Source organism: Augochlora pura, chromosome 5 (assembly GCF_028453695.1).
Source record: "Augochlora pura isolate Apur16 chromosome 5, APUR_v2.2.1, whole genome shotgun sequence".
NCBI lineage: Eukaryota > Metazoa > Arthropoda > Insecta > Hymenoptera > Halictidae > Augochlora > Augochlora pura.
In genome coordinates, this window is record NC_135776.1 from 5,846,242 (window position 1) to 5,866,686 (window position 20,445).

The window sequence follows — 20,445 nt, forward strand, 5'->3', positions numbered from 1 at the left end:
CGGGGTATATTTTCGTTTAAATGGCCGACGAATTTTCGTTCGAATAGTCAGCGAATTTTCGTTATCGTTCACGTTTTCATAAGTGCAAGCGCACAGGTTTGAATCGTCATTTTAACTTCGGGATTTATTTATATCGTCAATTTTCGAATTCGTGTTATCGAATCTGTCAAATATTTTTAAGATAAATTTCTTGCCTTTTCCAGTTTATTTTTTCTAGTACATTTATTTTTATCTTTTCTAATTCATTTTCTTATACTTTAGCCCTTCGAAATCATTGCCATGATATCAATTATCAAACTAAAAGGAAGCTTGCTATATTAAGTATATAATAACTTCTGTGAACTCCCTAATGTTCAATAACCTAAATAAATTAAACAGGTTGTCAACCGAGATATTGGTAACATTTTGTAACATTTTGAAAACATTTTGAAAACATTTGGAGCTCCTCTTGCTAAACGACCATAAACGATTACTCCATACTTGTTTAGAATCAAAGAAGGTAGTTGCAAACCTACTGCAAAAAAGAAGACTAAGATAAATCGCGGAAATTGTCATTAATCATGGCCGTTCCATTTTTGCAGATGCAGCGGTAATGCATTGGCTGACAGACAGCCAAACTTACTGTTAACAATATTGCAGGTAAGTGTGCATCTATGCATGTTTCCTGTGTGTAAATGTGTCTTTGTGCTACTGCGCGCTCTGCCGCCTGGAGTACATACAGCACGCGTGGAAAATTGGACCCTGAAAATTCAATGGTTTTGCATTTTAACACATCGTCTGTCACCAATGATTTTATAATTATCGGAAGTCTATAATTTAGCGTTAAAAAATGTTTAATCAATTATTCAGCGACATTATCAACGACTTCAATAACGTCGCGGAATATATTTCATTATTTTCACGTGTCCAGGTATCTCTTATTATAACTGAGTAAATAAAAATCTCATTAAAAAGCTTGCGGCTGAGAAACTACCAAGAAAGTAGTAAATCATATTTTTCGGCAAAAATATTACCGAGCATGCTTGGGATCGTTCACAATTTTATTCAGCAATTTTCGTCGACGAATTTATTCAAGGTACTTCTTTTAAAGTTTAATCAATGCTGCAAAGCTAAGTGCAGCAATTAAAAGCTTGAGTGGAGTTTCTGTAACAATATTTATACTCTGGGTCCGGACGGACCCAGCATTAAAGTGTTAAAGATTCAGCGTTCTTCGAGAACTTCTCGCAAACTAAAACACAGCGGAACCTGACACTTGGGTGCTCCGGTGACCTCGGTGCACCAGTTTAAGGACCAAATTGATACGATAAGCCAGATTCATTACCATTTAAGGAATCCGTAAAATTATCCAGCGCACTGTTGCCATCGCCGACGCAAGTTTCCCTTGGAATGTGCACGTCGATATATGTAGCGAAACGGGAAGAAGTCATTTTGAACATTTACGAAGTCCCTGCAACATTATAAACGTTATCTCTTTAGTGTGCATACGATGGATTTTGATATTATCGATAAAAATCGCAAGACGTATAATTACGATTTTATTTGATTATTAATATATATATATACGATTGTTAGTCTGGGGATTTTTATGCAAAACAAAAATGATTGTCAATAGTTATAGGATTAAATAATTTTTTTCGTAAATTTAATGTCACAGAACGCTACGCTGCATAGACAAACATTGACTGTAAAGTATGCCGCTTTTAATTTAAAACTTCTTATGAACCATTGATTATTTTAACCTTATACCTTAATACTTTATTACGCAGATCGTTCCGAAGAATCGATTTGTGTAAAAAATATGCATTCTATTTTAAAAAAGAATTGACCTTCCAATCCTCGAAGATTCTATAATTTGTAACAAAACGATTCTATCGTGTTACGTACATAGCATAACTTCCATATTTCTAGAAATTATTGAAATAATGTTAGCAATCGTATATAATAGTTACTAGTATAATGCAACTAATTTTAACAATGACAAATGCAACGGGAAGTCATTGTAAAACGGAAGCTTCAATATTCAATGCAGCTTGTAATAATATCCTCACTTGTCAGAAACGTGTATTTAATAATATAAAACATTATTCAATAATATAATGTATGTCTATTGAATAATAGAATGTATGTTTATTGAATAATATAATATATATCTATTGAATAATATAACGTGTGTGTATTAAATAATACAATGTATATCTATTGAATAATATAATGTACGTTCATTAAGTAATAGAACGTACGTGTATTAAATAATATAATGCACACCTTTGCGCGCGCACACCGAGGAAAAAAGAATTACGTGTAACAAAAATAGAAGCCCGAGGCTTTAAAATGAGTCACCGTTTATCTACGCGCGACACATTTTTGCAATATTATGAATGGCGATAATTCGTCGAGAATCGATAAAGCGTTATTAAGACTTTTTGGACGATATCGAGCGTCCGCATTATCTTGTCCATCATCGTGTGACATCCCCTATACGGTGGTTAAATTGACAACTGTTCCAAATTAGCTTGCTCACCCCTGGCGCACTATTCTATAGTTCCGTGCACAAACGCGAAAGCTTTCAAAAATCAGACCTTCGGTTATCGATATTCCCCCGACAGATAATAACCGAAAGACACATTTATTATTCGCGGAGTTGGCAGCCGCGTATCCTCTAAAATCGTACTTCTAGTGATACAACATGGTTTATTATTAAATGGCATGCCCCGCACGTCAATAACTTTACATTAGTTCTCCTTATTCAGGCTATAAATAATTTTCCGATATTGTTTCGTCCTCGCACGCGTAAGCGCTTGTTGTAAACTGTGTTAAGCGATAGTTCTCTTCGTTTTATAAATATTATCTTAGGAGTGGATTAGCTATGCCCGATAGGAAAGCCGCCGCGTAATAATATCTTTGGTGGCCTGATTCCTATCGATTTTTTTTCTTTTTCGCTATTCCTTACCTCTAGAATAAACGCGTATGGATCGCGCGCGATAGTTCGGACGAAACGAAGACTCGCCTCTCCGAACGCTATGAAATCGTTTCCCGTTTCATTAGCGACGCTCGTTGACGATCGAGAAAGGTGCGAGCACCTGCTAGGATATTCGATACACGAGAAAGTACGACTAGAGATGCTTCGCAAAAATTCGTAACACGTGAAACTAAAGATATTCGGAAATATAATGGTGATTCTCAAAATAGAAAAATGGGCAGGCAAGCTACACGAAAATCTATGAACAATTACCAGGAATGTATTAAACTTAATTTCGAGCTTCCATGGTGATAACTGGACCGCGGTTTTTTTATCAAGAGATCTGTAAAATAGTACTTATTTTCTTAATAATTTTAATTAGTGCGGAAAGTTCACAGTCTTTGATAAAATTGTAAGGAACTATAGAGCGAATCATCTTGAAGCTTTTAGGCCAATTCATATTCGAAGATCATGTACAGATTTTATCATTGAAGAATAGCTGATGTATTACGTATAAATAAACATATGCGATCGATCATTCATATGCAAAATAAAAATCGTCCGCGTCCGTTGCAAGGAACAGGAGACACTTTGGAAGTTAGTCCTTCCTGCGATAATTATAGTAGATTTGTTTATGAATGTACAGCGCTGCACGTGGATCGTCTTAGATCCTATTTACACGAAAGAAAAAGCATGTCCCGATAACAATGAAGAGATTTGGATAATCGGAGACGCTGCCGCGATCGGAGCCAATCGAATCCCTGTATAATTACGATCACTATAATTAGAACACGTCCGGTCGGATGAACCTTAAAAAAAAACGTGACCGCCTCTGCATATATCTTGTAAATAGCTCGGTTGGTATTTGTACAAGGGGCTTTAGATGGACGTTCAACTTTGACCCATGGCTAACGTGGCCCCGGTCGGCCTCGCGTCCAGGCACGGTTACTAAAGTGAAAGTGTCAATTCACACCATAGTTTCGCGGCCTTTTTTTCGATTCACACAGCCCCTTGACAAAGTCTTTTCTCGCCCCGCGCCCCTCTCGGCTGAACCGTCTCCATTATAAAAATGACTAAATATAGGAGCTGTCCGTTTCAGAGGACCGCGGACACGATGCCTCCGCGAAACTTGATATTACGTCATAAACATATGCAGTCTGCTCCCGTAAACATTTGCTCGACGTCCTTCATTGTTGGAGGAAGCGTACTGATTTTGAACCCCCCCCCCCCCCGGGACATCAATTTCCCTTGTTTGTGGATCCTTAATGTATATGAGCATAAGTAAAGCATGAGAGAACTATAGGAAAACTGTGTGTAAACTGTGAAGAAACCGTAAGTATATTGTGAGTGAATTATAAATAAATTATAAAGAAACTGCCATAAGTATACTGTGAGTAAATTGTAAGTAAACTATAAATAAGACTATAAGTAAAGTGTAAATGAACTATAAGTAAATTATGAAAAAGAATTATAAGAAATAACTGTAAATAAACTATAAATAAACTATACATAAACTAGAACTAAAATACGCGACACGCATGCGGAACAATTTGCTTAAATTCGCAAAGATGACAACGTTATAAATACAGAGACAGGTACACACAGTGACAAGAACAATTATAAACGCGTCGTTCTCGAAACCTCATTTTTCGAAATGGTAGACACGATACATCAAGCTCGATAATGGTTGACCAATTGATCTGAAAGTAGAACATCTTCACAGCACGTGTATTCTTAATGCACGAACCGACATTGTTAACATCCCTCGCTTTTTTATTCTCACCATATTAAAGACGAACGAATACTTAAAATATTGTCATTATCTAAATAATCAAGACTATTATATTATCTTAATATTATCCACTGTTTTATATTAAACATATTTTTTTCGTGCATACTTTACAATGTTTTCGAGGCAGCTTGCCAAAATAATAATTATCTTAATTTTGAATTCGTGAAATAATAGCATTATATGAGAAAAGCTTTGTTAAATAAAATAACGAGGTTGCATGAAATAATGTAAAAATAAAATTGTATTATATAATGGTATCTGAATTAATAATATGCTGTACAAGGTGGTATACAGAATTTACGGTGTAACCATAAAGAGACGATTCCACGCACAAAAATAGGTCGACAAGAAGGAATAATATTTTTTCATTGAGGGCCTTGCTTTCCGAGGGAAGCGAGTTTGAAAAATAACACTATTGAATAGGAGGTCGACTGGGCGCGTCTGATCATGACCTACTAATTCCACTTCTCGCCGTACTATAAGCCACGCGTACTCAAAAATCAAGCCTTCAATGGACAAACACTATTTTCTTTGGTCCACTTATTCTCAAAAATTAAATGCAGTCTTTTTACTATAATCCATAATATTTATGTACAATATTTATATTATTAAGCGACACAGAAAATAACTGCAATAAAGTCTATCCCTTAAAACTGTATTAATTTTGAAGAAACTAAAATATTAAAGAAGAGAAGTGTCTCAAAAGTAGTCAATGTAAAATAATTAAATGTTGCAGAATTTTCACAATGAAAATCATGAAAGTTCAGCTAATGCTATCTTAGATTCATGCTGTATCCAATGTCCACCTTCGTGCAGATATTTATTCATATTTATCGACACCTATGGAATATATGAAATAGAAGAAAAGCTGCATATCGATGTAAATAATAATCGCCATTATTATTCCATATTCGCTGAAAGGAATCTTACGATTGATAAAAGAGAAAATTTCTCTTTTCTTCAGAAGTTTATGAAACGATCGATGAAAATACGGTCTAAAGATCTGGCCACGGTCTTCATCAAAGGGATCGAAACAATTACCCACTCGACTTTGTGTTTTCAAGTAAACAGTTTGAAGAAGCGAGTCGAGTGCCATAACACCGGTGAGAGGGGTCGGCCCGCGACCCGGGTCACGCGCGATAACAAAATTTGATAACTGTGGCAATTATCAATGCGCCGCCGTGAAATTTACGCCCCCTTGCAAAAAGGACTCTTTTGACGGTGTTGCATAAAAAACAGGATATCCTGATATATATTTTTATTTTTATTACTGAAATAAAAATTTATTTATTTTTATTTTGATTAATGAAATAAAAATTTATTTTTATTTATTTTTATTACTAAAAGTGTAACGAAAACACATACCTTTTAAATCAGCTCAATAACTAATAACTGATTAATTTAATAATCAATCTAATTAATAATCTGTTAAATATAAGTGTTGATAATTCTTTCAAATCGACGAAAAATTAAAAATCTCCTGTTATCAAAATCTGAGAATGATAATGATTAAAGGCATGCGAGAAATAAAAATTGTCTCGTCCTATTAGGGTAATTTCAGTAAATTATTTATTTACTAAATATATCCGTATAAACAATTGTCAATGAAAAATAATAAAAGCAACGAGACAAGCAATTACCACGTTGAATGTATCAAAAACGTTTCCCCCTCGATGCTGTTTATTATACTAATCAGAGAAAATTTAAAGTACCACTTCAATCAATGATTGTTCCGTTAACTGAATACCCGTTTCATTGATCAACAGAGAGAGATAACCGATTTATTTCGTATGCTGTAATGTAACGCCGCGTCCTGTGATAACTTTCATTGAATTGTCAATGAGAAGCCAGTTAAGATCGATGAAGATAATTATCCGTCGTCGATAGTATAAATGACGTGTTTGGCATTATTAACCGGTGTACACTATAGTACCCGCGGAGCGATCAGAATCGGACAAAGGAAACGTTTCGCGATGAATAATTTCTGTATTAATCGCAACCAATGGTTATGCGTCCTTCATCATTTAATATTGAAATTGGCATTAACTTATTCGTTAATCACGACTATTTGATTATTAAAGTCATCATGGTTACCATATTATGTAGGCGGTTCATTACCTACAATTATTCAATTATTCACGTGTGTTTATTAATCATGATTACCGAATTATTTGAATTATTCATTATTCACGATGCTTGTATTATTTATGTTTTTCTTTTTTAATAATCACAGTTTCTGAATTATTTAAATTATTTCAGTTCACAATTGCTGAATTATTTAAATTATTTCAGTTCACAATTGCTAAATTATTTAATTTATTCTAAAATCATAATTACTCGGTCGTTTAAACTATTATTCAATACGCCCGCGTAATTTATTGTTTACGAATCCATGGCCGGTGTATCGGTCTGTAATGGTAACCATAAATCGTGAATGTAATAACGCGTTAGTTGCGACGGTTAACCCTTTGCACTCGAACGGCGACTCTGTGGCGCCGTTAAAGTTATTGTGACACGTTCCAAAATTATTTTTGTAAATATCGTTAAAATTTAGATTAAAGAAAAATTTTCGTTGAAAGTGTAACTGTTATACGAATCACAAGACTCAATTTCATACGCGTAGAATGAATTTTCTTATATAAAATGGATATATTAAAAGCCAGAAAAAATATTTCAGATATTTATTATTATATTTCGCAGTTGAAATGGCTTCGAGTGCTAAGGGTTAATTATCAATCGGATCATTCGATATCCGACGGTGATTTTAAGCAGTATCGGTTTCCGTCGTGAAAATGATGGAAATCGAGCACTATGCCGTAAATGGAATAAAAATGGTGCGAGCCGAGAGAGGGAGAGAGAGAGAGAGAGAAAGCTCAGGCGACCGTGTCACGTCAGGGAATGTGTTAAGGTGCAAACTGGAAACGGTATCAGGAACATTTCAAAGGAATCGCATTTCCTTTGTCCCGTCTGTGTCTTGAGCACTCATGGCCCATGGCATTTATTCACATTGTTTTTCATCGATACATTCATCGGAGTCACGTGTCTCGTCGGCGTAGCCGAGTCGAAGCCTCCCTGTTTCGCTCTATTTAAGCACACTGAAAGCCCAATCAGAGTAGAAAATTGTAACGAAGATCTGTTTAACAAAAAAAAATGCTCCGCTTTGTGTCAACAATAAGCAGATGACACGCTTTGGTGTCTGTTGCAATACACGATCTCTCTGACAATTGTGAAATATAATAATACACCAAATGATTTGATCTTAATTAGTATGTACAACGTGCAATGAAAATGTTATTTAACCAAAGTCTTTTCCTTCGACGTTCTATCGCGTTTTCCTTCCAATAATCGTTAATTGTTAATATTATTATTATGATATGAACATTGAATCGCGGTAACATCAAAAGAGGGGTAATGATTGGTTTCTAAGAGAAGCGATTATATACTGTTTCGTATTATTTTGTACATTGAGAGCTTTCCGTAGATAAGACATAGTTTTTCATATAAATAAGATGAAAGAATTGAAAGAAATATTTTTTAAAAATGTGAAAATGTGCGGAACTTGATATTTTACATTTCAAATCATTATAAGATTTTATTTTTAGGTCATTCTATTTATTTCCGCAATGCACCGTGACTGCAGCCTATATTAAATATCTTTTTGCACTCTGGACAAAGGTTGCAAAAAGATGCGTTAATCTAATTCTAGATAAATGATTTACTCGCTTTATACGTGAATCTATGAACCATGATCGCGAACGCATAGAAATTAACAAAATCGTTCAGCATAATCGCAATAAAAGTTCGGAATTCTTTCTAAAAGTTCGTAATAAAATCGTGGAATTTCTGTTGCATAGTAAATTGTATGATTTCGTGTTTCCGATTACCTTATTCGCGTTTATTTGTTCTAAATATAACAACCGTCGTAATTAACTCAGGGTCTGGCCGATTTTAATTGACAAGTTCATCAACGTCCATAAAATGTCCAACATTTTTTCTCTTATTTCTTTTGAAATGTGCGCAGTGCATAAACAATTATATAACGTATTACAACCGTTGGGAAATGTAATTACATATTTATTTAATAAAAGAGAGTCTCGAAAATAGTTTAATTTGTTATTGTATTTGTAAAAAGAACTTTTCATTACTTTTACCAAATAGGACATAATAATCAATGTAAACCGTAAATTAAGATTAATGAACTTATTTTAATTTTTAAAGTGTAAAGCCCAAAATGTGTGTAAAAAATTCAAATTACAGATCGTATCTTAGTTAAAACAAAGACAACCGATTTTAACAATTCCGCAAATTCTCTCCTAATTTTGCACTAAACCATAAATGACAAAGATTTGCACGTAAAATTTCATTCGAGCCAAAAGAAGGATACAAGAATGAAGAAACATAAGAATACTGAACTCACAGCCATTTGAAATCATCTTTATTATTTATTTATAATTGGTTCGTACATGTACATGTCTACAATTGTATTTATAAATGCCAATGGTGTCTCTTAGGTTACAATTTCGGCACCGTCCATTTCCCAAAACAAAATCCACGCCTACGCCAACATCCATTGTGCGACAAGGATTGCAACAATGAATATAAGCTCGCGAAAAAAACACGGATAAGGCGGCAATGTAAATACAATGGAAGGGATAGCATGCAGTGTGTACAAAAAAAAGAGTTGGTACCAACGCCCTGTTTCCAAATTCGATTAGACCGTAATACTAATTCGTGGTAAAATAATCGTTAAAATCACACGAACATCGAGTATTGTCAATTAATGAACAACGTATATCATAGTCACGAATGCAACCTATATCGAACATGCACTATTAACAAATAACAAAACGATTACGTCGACGTAATGTTTCTCTGCTGTTACAACGGTCTCTAGACACGTGTAAAGCAATTGGTATAATTTCAAAATTGCATCTAACAAGAGGAAAAGTAACGTAATTTGACTAATAACCTAATTAACACTGAGAACAATACTTTCTATAAATTTGAGAACTATTTATTGGATAATAATAAATATAAAATAGAGTAGAAATACGACACAGTGCGGAATAATATAAATACAATCCGAACAAAATATAACAATTTAAATAACAATTACAACGTCGCCTATATGTATATATATATATATATATATATATACATATAGAGGTTGACCCATTAAACCTGCCCAGAAAAATGCCGAACATTCCCATAAAACAGGACAAAAGCTAGGATCAACTTGCCAGGGACAATAAACTAGCGATCCTTGCAGCATAAATCGACTAGCAACACCAACTTACAAGCTACACCACGTTACACGTTCCATCGGCCAAAGCATCCCCATCCCCCCCCCCCCCCCCCTTGTACCGAGCAACAATAAATCGTAATTTCGAATAATCATTACCTTGTTCCATGCGTTCGCACATAGCACTAAATCACTGGTATAAAATTCATCGGTTCCATAATTGTACAACACATTTTACATGTCTCCTCGCCTCGCGTTCATTATTACGTTACGTTCGTTACGTCCGGAATGGTGCTGCTTCGTGGTAGAAACGAAACGGTAATCGTGCGAGAACATATTGCGGAACCGTATCCGCGCGGGCCCGCTGTTCGAATTATCGGAACAAAGCAATATAAGGCGTGGTGGGCGACACCAGTTGTTGGTTAGGAGGCAGGCGAAAAACAAAGGCCGAACAAGAAATCCCGATGGGTTTCGCGTGGCGAGAACGATCGCGGAACCGAGAGTGTCGCCGACCGACGATCGAATCGCCGAGAAAAGAAAACGAAAGAAAATGAAACACTGAAATACCGAAAAAAAAAAGAAAAAAACAAATGGAAAGAAACAGAAGAGAACGAAGCCGAGCGGGTATAATAATTCACAGGGGCTGGGTCGATACCGGATAAACAGCGTGCTGTCAACAAAATGTACCGCGAGGTAGGGGGGAGGGACGCGATCACGGTGTAACGCGATCGAGAGAATCAAAGAAACTTTCCGCGGCCCGAGAATTCCGCTTGGACCACGGTGTGTAGGTAACGCGAGTGATCGGGGCGAGAACACCCCGGGGCTTGGGTGGCCACACCGCACGGTTGTGTCGCGCGGAGAAATCTCAGTCACTGAACGGGCCAGCACCGCGCACAGAGGGGCCCTTAGCCGTCCGTGGATGGACCGTACCGAGGGCAGACCGTTGCGTGCATCGGTGTGCACGGAAATATTTTCAGCCGATGATCGAACACCGTCGTGGATCCGTTCCGCGATAGGCTGCCGCTCTTTTCCGCCGATCATCGGCGACACACATTCCCGTCGCTCTCGATTCACTCGAGCCCGAACCTAAACCCAAAGAGGATAGACAACACAACAAGTAGACGACGCACGGATCAAGAGAGGACCAACCGCGTGTATGTTATATAATGTACCCGCGTACGTGTATATGCGTGAGAGTAAGTGAGCAAATAACTGAGAAAGAGAGAAATCGAGAAAGAGGTAAACGTGGAGAGAGAGAGAGAGAGAGAGAGATTGACTGAGTGAGTGAGTGAGTGAGAGAGAGAGAGAAGACTGCGAGGGTGGGTGAGGGAAAGAGAAATAGAGAAGAGAGAGAGAGAGAGAGAGAAGCAGAGCGAAGGAGAGAAGAGGACGCAAAGCAACGATGATTGCACGAAGGATGCGTTCGCGACGGAAGTACGAGGCACACTAAGGGCGTGGGCAACCGGAGCAAGGCCGGTGTTGAGTTCCGAGGGGAGGACCACATTGATTTTGATTTTCGAAGCGCGCGCATGAGTCGAGTCTTCGTGTTCAGCCCATTCATACGTATGGGACATTGGTCCTTGCCTACTAGATACTATTCTCTGGACCGCCACACGCCGCGTTCCGAATTTTTTTACACCTCGCAGCTCCTCCCAAAGTACCCGGAATTCCGAAATCGAACGCAAGCTTATCTTATTCGTACGGCGAAATTGATTCTCTCTCGGCCGCGGAACAGTGGCGGTTACGCGTACGCTCGCGCTTCCGATAGTTTTCAAAATGTTTTTCAAACGATAAAGAAGGTGGTAACCTTCGGCTTCTATGGATTCCCTTTTATGGCTTCGATCGACTCAAAACGCCCTCGCCGAAGCGGTAATTTGAGAGAGGTGTACCTAAAGGAGAGACGTGGGTGTGATACTGGGAACAATAGAGAGAGAGAGAGAGAGAGAGAAGCAAAGGCAATAGAGAACCAAACGTATAATTGCTAATTGATGATTTTATGGTATTAAATAGTACAACTTTAGAACATTTTTTAATGTTTTTCTTAAACTCGTCATACAAGTATTGTATTTCATTTTAGTTATTTCGTTCTGTTATTTTACCGTATTTTAGTTATCTTAGTTTGTGTTATTTTATCTTATTTTAATTATTTAATTTGATGTTATTTTATCTTAATTTAATTATTTAATTTGATGTTATTTTATCTTATATTAATTATTTAATTTTATGTTACTTTATTTTATTACTATGTTAATATGCAAAGAGATGAACCATTTGAAAACCTTAAGGAAATTCAATAAAGTTCATTACTAGGAACAATGGAAAAAGTTTTCGCCGTGAAAGAATAAAGAAAGGTGGGAAAGGAGGAGATATGGGGAGGGAGAAATTGAGGGGTAACATAATAAAATAAAAGAATCTAGGTATAACGAAAAATAGAAATTAAGAGTAAGGTAGTTGGAAGAAAAAGGAAAAAAAGATAACATAAAATGGAGAAATACATATTGGATGATGGATTAAAAAATGAGATATTTGCGAAAGAAAGAGGATCGTTGAAACACCTGTTAGAAGATTGCGAAGAGACGAAAGAGACAGGTCTATGTGTAGGGAGAATATTGCGGGGCAAAAAGGAAGAAAAAATTGTAGAATGGAATGTGAAAAATATGATCTCTAGAGCGATATGTAAATAGATCTAGAGATGTATAGGACAATCAGGATGGAGGTGATTCTACGTAAAAAGATAAGGTCAAGATGTAGAATAAATTTGTTTCGTTTCAGACATCGTTTGCAAGAAAAACGAATTTGAAAATTAAGCAGAGACGCGCCTGTTGAATAGCAGAGATGATCACTGACGCGTCTGATCAAGATCAGCCGGTTCTACTTATTGTAGCTCATGCGAACTTGGCGGATCTTTATCTGATTTTTCGCTGATGTAAAACTTCGAATGAATCAATTTTATTCTACCTTTTGTTTTATTATTTAGGTAGAATCACAAGTAAATATATTTTATACAAGTAAGTGTTAAATGATACACTGTACATACTTGTAAAATTAAATAAACATTTTAAGATAATATTTCAGTTCGTAAGGAAGCAAATAATTACTTAAAATTAACTAATGTAATACAGTTTAAGAAATGGTCTCTAAAAACAGTTTCAGTTTCCATTTCAAATACTATTTTAGCCAGCACCGCACCGGCACTGGTGTACACAACAAGTAGAAACGGTAAGCCGTGAGCAGACACTTTAGCCGCCCTGGCTTAAAAGTTTCTTTGGACCGCGTACCTTATGAACTTTTAAAATTGTTTTTCTTAAAAACGGAATTCTGTAGATAAAGATTTTATCTCTTCCGTTTACTTTTTCATTCCGCGAATACCAGATAAAATCCCCGATACTTTTAGTTTTTGTGAACACTTTCGGATAAGTGAAAATGTATTATATGTTTTAAGTATTAAAATAAAGTTTTTTTATTCAGAAATAGAAATTGCTTGCATTAACTAAATGAAAAGAGATATATTAACATTCGCTTGATTTCTTAATAATATTACGTAAAGACAAAAATTAATTCGAATACAACTGAAAATTAGTCTTATTAAAAATCAAACAATAGCGTTTCTGAATACTTCGAGAATACTGTTTAATGGTTTATATTATATCGATTGCAATCATTTCTTTAATAGGTATATCAAATTTTTAATACTGAAAATTATAAACAACTTTTTTCATTCTTTTCTGTAAGGAAATATGTTGTTAAATGTTTAAGAAAATTCAAATCCTACGCGTTTTACATTTTATCGTGACTCACAAGCTATGCCCTTCGTTGGCATGAATACTGCATAAGGTTAACGTCACAATGAGCCATTGAAAGATCATGCCACTCGTATCGGCAGGTGACCTTGTTTGCGCCTGAAGTGACAAATGTTAAACACTATCTCTAGAAGCAGGTACAAAAGGTCTATGCCGGCGAATGGCAAGGACAAAGGTTGACAGTGTTCGGAATTTTGCTTAACATTATATCGTAAACCCGATCTTAACAATCGCTGTTTAACAAAGTTTAACAGTAAGCTGTTTCTAACAAAATCTTCTTAAGAGGAATTAACTGTAAATAACAATTTCCACATACAGATGCTCGGTTATTCCAGCTAAGATAATTGAGATATTTTTAGAGTAACTATGGATCGACTTAGATTGATTAAGGATATTAAGTATACTTGCGCTAATCAAACATTATTTATATAAAATTTAAATAAATAAATATTATATTTACTTAATTCGCAAAAAACAGGGTGACTTTATGGAAATTGCAAATCGAAAAAATGTTCCAAATAAACGTTAAACAATTTCATTGGATCATGATTTGATATGATTTTTTTGTAAGCGGGCGTGTAAATGTAAGAATGAAACTTTGACTGATTTCTTAATTATAGACATCGATTAAATTTATAGTGTAATGATGAATTAAAGAAAATTGAATCATTGTTTCCAGACTTATTCTAGAAAAAACACATATTATAGGAAAAACCATAATAAATGCATAATAATGTTATGTGGAAAAAGAGTAACTAATAATAAGGAAAAGGACAGGATTAAGTATTTTAACTTGTTTTATTTGACAGATACAACTATCAATACAGACGTCTCACCGATATTTCAAGTATAAGCAAAACATGATGCTCTGCTTAAATGATGCAGCGTATTAAATAGAAAAGGTTGAAAAATGAAAAGTTTCAGTAACTAGAATCGAAACAAGACACAATTTGTTCAAGATTGATTATTAAGTGGCTAATTCGTAAAAGATATGCGAGGCGACGCACAATAGTACACATTTTAATAATTCTTCTACTTATCAGTAAGCAAGGTAAACTTAAAACATACATAGATCACATGAAATAGCCAAATCCAAATGAACGTTTTATAGCATCCCAATAGTACCTCTCCCAATTCTCTTTCGTTGATTCTTCCTCGCTATAAAATAATTACAAGTTATTACATATTGTTCCACAATTATAGATATGGTAGTAAAGTGTTGGTAATAAATAATAAAATTATGTAGAGGAATACAGTATATCCAGAGATAGAGGTATCATTAATTTCAGCGCACTGTCGTCTAGATGTACAATTGTTCTAAGAAAATAACATTTTAATTTTGTTACCTGGATGGTACACCTGTTTGCGTTAAATTAACTTCAGTATGATCATTCTTCTCCGAGATGCCAATAATTACTTCACTGTAATGTCCATCAGGCCATTGTTTACAACGCCACCTTTGCACAATCTTCGTGGGTGTAATTTCAGTAAATTCTCCATGAATATTACCACCAAACAGTTCAAACTTTCCACCCTTCTTCGCCTCCATTTTTACCGGTCCTTTCGTGAACGCCTGAACCATCTGTAAAAAGACATTGTTAGTTTGAAAATAGATTTCCTACCGAAAGATAATTAATCACCGTAATCAATGCATTTATAATAATTTTGTGAATGTAACAATTAAAATTAAATTTTAATTGTTTTGTTTCGCGAATCTAAAAAATGGTCAAATATTTCCACTATCACCACATTCTTCGTCAAAATCAAAATACCAATGATAATGAAAGCAGCTGAATAATAATGTTATTAAGATCATTTTATTGGTATGAACAGTTTTTACTGGTAACTGCTTGTATTTGAAAATATAAATAATATCTCGGAAGTACCTCTGCCTACAAAGAAATCTTCATCGCCATATGATGACTTCTTCTGTGCAACTTTTGTTAAACAAATTTTTCTCTTCCATTGTTTCGGAGATATGGTAAATAGTCATTACACCGCTCAGTATATGATCATTCAAAATGATTCTAAAATAGTAATTGATGTATGAGGAAGATAAACAAGGAAAGTACTTTTATACTTGTTTTGTTACCAAATCAAATAAAACCTGTCCAATCTTTCTTTTTCTTTGTTTAAAATTTGCAAACGATAATCTTGTACATGAATTAAAAGGTTTGAATTATCAGAGAATCGATTTTCTTTTCTAATTGCCAAGCTTCTAAAAATGGGTGTGCCATACCATCAATGTGTACGCTATCATTAATGCAAAGTAGATGCTAGTGGAGCGTTAAAACAACGGACTTACAACAAACATATTTTCCCTAATTAAAATGTAATATTGAACTATGTACGCTTGCTCAGTGGAGTCCACAGTTTACTAGTGTGTAAATTAAATTGACGTTCTTCAAAAAAATATTACAAATTTCTGTTTAGTTTCCGAAAGTCGATCAGAAACATTTACTAAAAGTTCGTAACCCAAGATGTTACGGTTTGTTGTACAAAGTAATTATTATGTTTAATCAGAATGATAGAAATTTTACCTCAGTCTTCGTGAACACATTGAAGAAATCTTCTGCTCTACATTGGAACTTATGTTGCTGCTTAATCGTTGATGTCAAAATCTTGGCTCCCAATGATTTTCCCTTATTTGACAACGCCACTGTGGAATTCATTTGCATCTTCAACAATTAATTAAAAAATATGTAATTAATAAACCGTAAAATATAAAAAACTCGCACAAAAATTTGCAAAAGTACAGTAACTTGAATCGTAATGTTTGCATGTTATAAATATTTTTGCTTGTACGAAATAAAATAGTCACTCGACCATATTGATCAAGCTTATTATATAAAAAATATATAATGTGTATGATTAATGCTATTACTACTGCTACTACTACTCTTTCAATTTACTTGACCAAGTAAAACGCATGAACTCAAAACGCAATAGTACTTTGCAATGTTGCATAAAGATTTCGAATATTATTTTTGTAGTTATTTCTATACTTACTTTTGCATTGAATACAGAGGTGATACTTGAAACATTCTCTTTCGCACTATCTTTTTTTGGTAGAATCATTCCAGCGGCAAATTCTGTTGACCAAAGAATACAAATTAATATAATCTACAAATATTTATTTATCCATAGAAGTATTTCGTTCTCGTAATTAAAAGTTCTCAACATAACAATTAGAAAAGCCCTCTCTCCCCACTTACCTTCTCTTAAAGCGGAGACATATTTCGTTAACTTTTCTCGGATGGCATCCTTTCCTTTCGTGTGCAAAAAATGTTTTACAGCTTCGCCTTCATCTGTACTATCTTTCAAAGTAATTTCGATCTGTAATTGATCAAGATACCTTCATCATCTTACTGGTAATTCCTAAGTTTGATAATAAATTATTAATGAAAGATCTTTGTCATTATTAATTTATTCATCATTTTCATACGTCAAAAAAAAACATTAACAAAATATATTTTACTCATAATCGCACATTTTAAACAAATCCTAACAAAGCATAACAGAAAAACAAACATTCTATAATATCTAGAAATAGTAAATAAGTGAGTTATCATATGAAAATTAAGGATGAGTAAAGCATAAAGAACTAGGTATTAATACACCTCTTCCTCACTACTCACAATGTATAATAAAACTGAGGATCATAACAAGATTAATACGTTCACGGTCCTGTAATCCGTATGTAATAATGTAATATAATTAATACGTGACATTGAAATGATTAATGGAAAATAAAAAATGACATAACACTAAATATAATTAATCTTGAAACTATTTTGAAATTAGTGGAATGATTCTATGCAAGTATTAGAAGAAATTTATTTATTATTGTTCTTGTAAAAAAATATAGTTATTCTGCTATCAACAATGTAGATGCCAAAACGGTGAACATGTTAAACCATAAATTATTTATGAAGCAAGTATTTATGACTTGCAAACAATAATGACAGTGAGGTGTTAATATTATTTACTTACATCTACTTCAGTAATATCATTCTCCTCAGATAGATTTGGAATGTTTATTTTACCCTCAATCTTCTTATCAGATTTTCCATTGCATATCCATTTTAAAACAATATTCCATTCATAGAAGAAAATTAATTTACCTTTCCTATTGTTAGCCATTGCCTCACCCTTGCATTTCTCTACTTCTGTTACCGTACATACAACTGAAAAAAATTCTATATAAATATACCAATGACGTACATATACGCATACATATACACCAACAGGTAGTAACCCATAAATTTGTGCTGTGCATAAAATAAATATAAAATACGAATTCAATTTATATTCATTTTTTATGAATAGATCAAAAGGTTAATTCCCATTAAAATCGTCTCATTCGTTAACTACATTCGCCGAGTGTATATGTATATTAAAAAGTCAATAATTGAAAATCAAATCCAATATAAACTTTATAACAAATGAATGATTGGTGCAGAAAAGAGATAGTAAGAAAAATTACACACTACAACATTCAAATGCTACTGGAATTAATTTACACATAAAATATTAAAAGATATAAACCTTGATCTCCTTCTATCTTCATATTGGTAAATAATTCTTTCAACTTATCCTGGGACCATGCACAGGCATTTTTCTCTGTCCTGAAGAACAAAATGTGATCAATTAAATAGATTGCATTACAGAAAGACATTACCAGTCATTTGAGCAATTAATACTCATAAGCAATAATTTTTCCACTTATTAATAATATATACATATGTATGTAGTTTAACATACCAATGCCAGTTATTGACATTAGTGGCATCAGGCCTTTCTTCAACAATCCACCTGGGATCACCTTCACCCCACTTTGCCATCTTATAAGTGAAACAAGTACTGAGTAAGTACTATTGCAACACCCTAATATATCAACTTTATCCAAGATATTCCTAGAACATATAAAGCAAAGTTACATTGTTAAAATTATTGTAATCAAAATAATTATTATATTTACTTGTATTAAATCATGGATTAATAATACAAAAGGAAGGAAGATGTTTAACAAATTACAAAAACATTGTGTTCCTTATTTTTTATAGTTTCATTGTTAACATCAACAAATGCAATTATAAGATATAACTTACTCTACTCATATTTACTAATACATTGCACACATTATAAACTTTATACTATTGGTAAAAGTACTACATATAATACCTTTTAAATATAGAGTTGCATCTTTTATAAGTCATTCATGGATATACTGAATATGCTTGTGACCTTAACTTGATAAATAAGTTATTTTCTTACATATTTTCATTTGATTCATAGATATACAATTATATAATAATATAGTTATTTCTATTTAAAAATTAGAATGAAATATCACAGTTTTATATGCATATTTCATATAGAAATCAAGTTTATAAAAATTTTGTAGTGATTTATTGTCATCACATTAATTTTAATACATTAAACTGCCACCACAATTACTACATGCAATTGTAGAACTAATTGCTTGTTTAACAATTAAAATTATTAAACATGTTTTAGATACATCAATGAAAATGATTACGAATAACAATAAGCATTCAAATTTCTTATCCAAAATTAGAAAATTGTTAGACCTTCAACCTAAATATATGAAATTTTAAAATAAATATTACATATGCATAATAACCTAAAAAATGAAGTTTATAAAATCAATCATTTTCACGTGAATTACTACGTAACACAGATTTACATAATAATGATATTATGTATATAATTTACTTACAAAAATGTTTGCCGATATTCTGTAAAATTGTGCCAGTCACTTCTCTTTATATTTAATATAACACAATTTCCAACTAAAAATTATTGGAGTACTTTGTCCACTTTGTTGCAGACACAATTTTTTAGATATTCGGAACACGTTTTTGACTTCAATATCCTTATGAACGAATAAATAACGTTAAATTCACAAGTCCTCGCACGAGACTTGAAATTAGGAAACAAATATTAAGGTGGGGATGTAGATACCTTCTAGAAAATTCACGAACATGTTCACACGATCGCCTAGTATCTATGTAACGTGCAACATCAATGCGGGGTTTGAGTCATGCACGGGGCAGGAGAAAACAATGCTGTTACGTTTTTTTTTATTAAAAAAGTAATTTTAAATATCTAATAAGTTATTGATATAAAAATGTGCTGTCTTATTTACGAATGAGTAGTTGAACATATATAAAATATAATGTGAAAGATGAAATAAGCAAAATATTTGTACAAATAAGTAAAGAATTTTTGTATTTGCAATCAATCTAAAACCATTGAAAACTTATCTATGAAAACTTATCTAATTAGGTCCATGACCTAAAAACATTAATTTTACCAAAATTAATGCATAAAAAATTAAACAAAGGGTACAGAATCCTTCAGGAGAAGTTACGATCGTCTCACAACATGATTCAGTTGCCTAATATCCGCATCTATATTAATATCACAGTCATAGCTTCCCGACGCGTCGATTTAATCCATAAGTATCCGTATCTTTCTTATATCATATTATCATGGCTATAAGGTTTATATCATTCTCTGCCATTCCCTACCTTACCTACAACAGTTACCGACCTTACCGAAGTACTACCTACAACCATAGACTTAGTATCCTAAGTTGTATCTACAATTGCCACCCATATCTTGA

General features: G+C 33.7%; 2 protein-coding genes across 10 annotated transcripts in view; both read right to left on the reverse strand.

Moving 5' to 3' along the window:
• Machr-a (muscarinic Acetylcholine Receptor, A-type) overlaps positions 1-11,454 on the reverse strand; it is a 22,065-nt gene extending 10,611 nt beyond the window's left edge. For 2 of the 8 annotated variants that reach the window (XM_078181308.1, XM_078181307.1), the window contains exons 1-2: positions 10,153-11,454; positions 1,322-1,447 (exon numbers count right to left, since the gene is read on the reverse strand). The gene's annotated coding sequence lies outside the window, so the exon portion shown is untranslated. Of the gene's footprint in view, positions 1-622; positions 742-1,321; positions 1,448-10,152 lie in introns of all 8 variants that reach the window. The other 6 variants (XM_078181306.1, XM_078181305.1, XM_078181303.1 and 3 more) reach the window with 6 other exon arrangements.
• Positions 11,455-14,572: 3,118 nt separating this feature from the next.
• LOC144470246 (activator of 90 kDa heat shock protein ATPase homolog 1) lies at positions 14,573-19,850 on the reverse strand. 2 transcript variants are annotated; one of them, XM_078181190.1, is made up of 9 exons: positions 19,782-19,850; positions 18,558-18,709; positions 18,342-18,421; positions 17,787-17,980; positions 17,009-17,129; positions 16,803-16,885; positions 16,334-16,471; positions 15,140-15,375; positions 14,573-14,951 (listed from the first exon to the last, which is right to left on the reverse strand). In XM_078181190.1, exons 2-9 carry the CDS (start codon positions 18,635-18,637, stop codon positions 14,867-14,869), a joined length of 1,017 nt encoding a protein of 338 aa, XP_078037316.1. In that variant the 5' UTR covers positions 18,638-18,709; positions 19,782-19,850; the 3' UTR covers positions 14,573-14,866. The 2 variants fall into 2 exon arrangements, with proteins under 2 accessions (XP_078037316.1, XP_078037315.1); XM_078181189.1 differs by lacking the exon at positions 19,782-19,850 and adding an exon at positions 19,537-19,772.
• Between the last annotated feature and the right edge of the window lie 595 nt (positions 19,851-20,445).

What these genes read in the sequence shown, in the direction of transcription:
- LOC144470246 (XM_078181190.1), bottom strand. Translation starts at nt 18,637, where the DNA reads ATGGCAAAGTGGGGTGAAGGTGATCCCAGGTGGATTGTTGAAGAAAGG. An exon ending in AATGTCAATAACTGGCATTG is followed by an intron (nt 18,422 to 18,557) that starts GTATGTTAAACT and finishes TTTGTTCTTCAG; the next exon opens with GACAGAGAAAAATGCCTGTG. An exon ending in TGTCTCCGCTTTAAGAGAAG is followed by an intron (nt 16,886 to 17,008) that starts GTAAGTGGGGAG and finishes TTTGGTCAACAG; the next exon opens with AATTTGCCGCTGGAATGATT.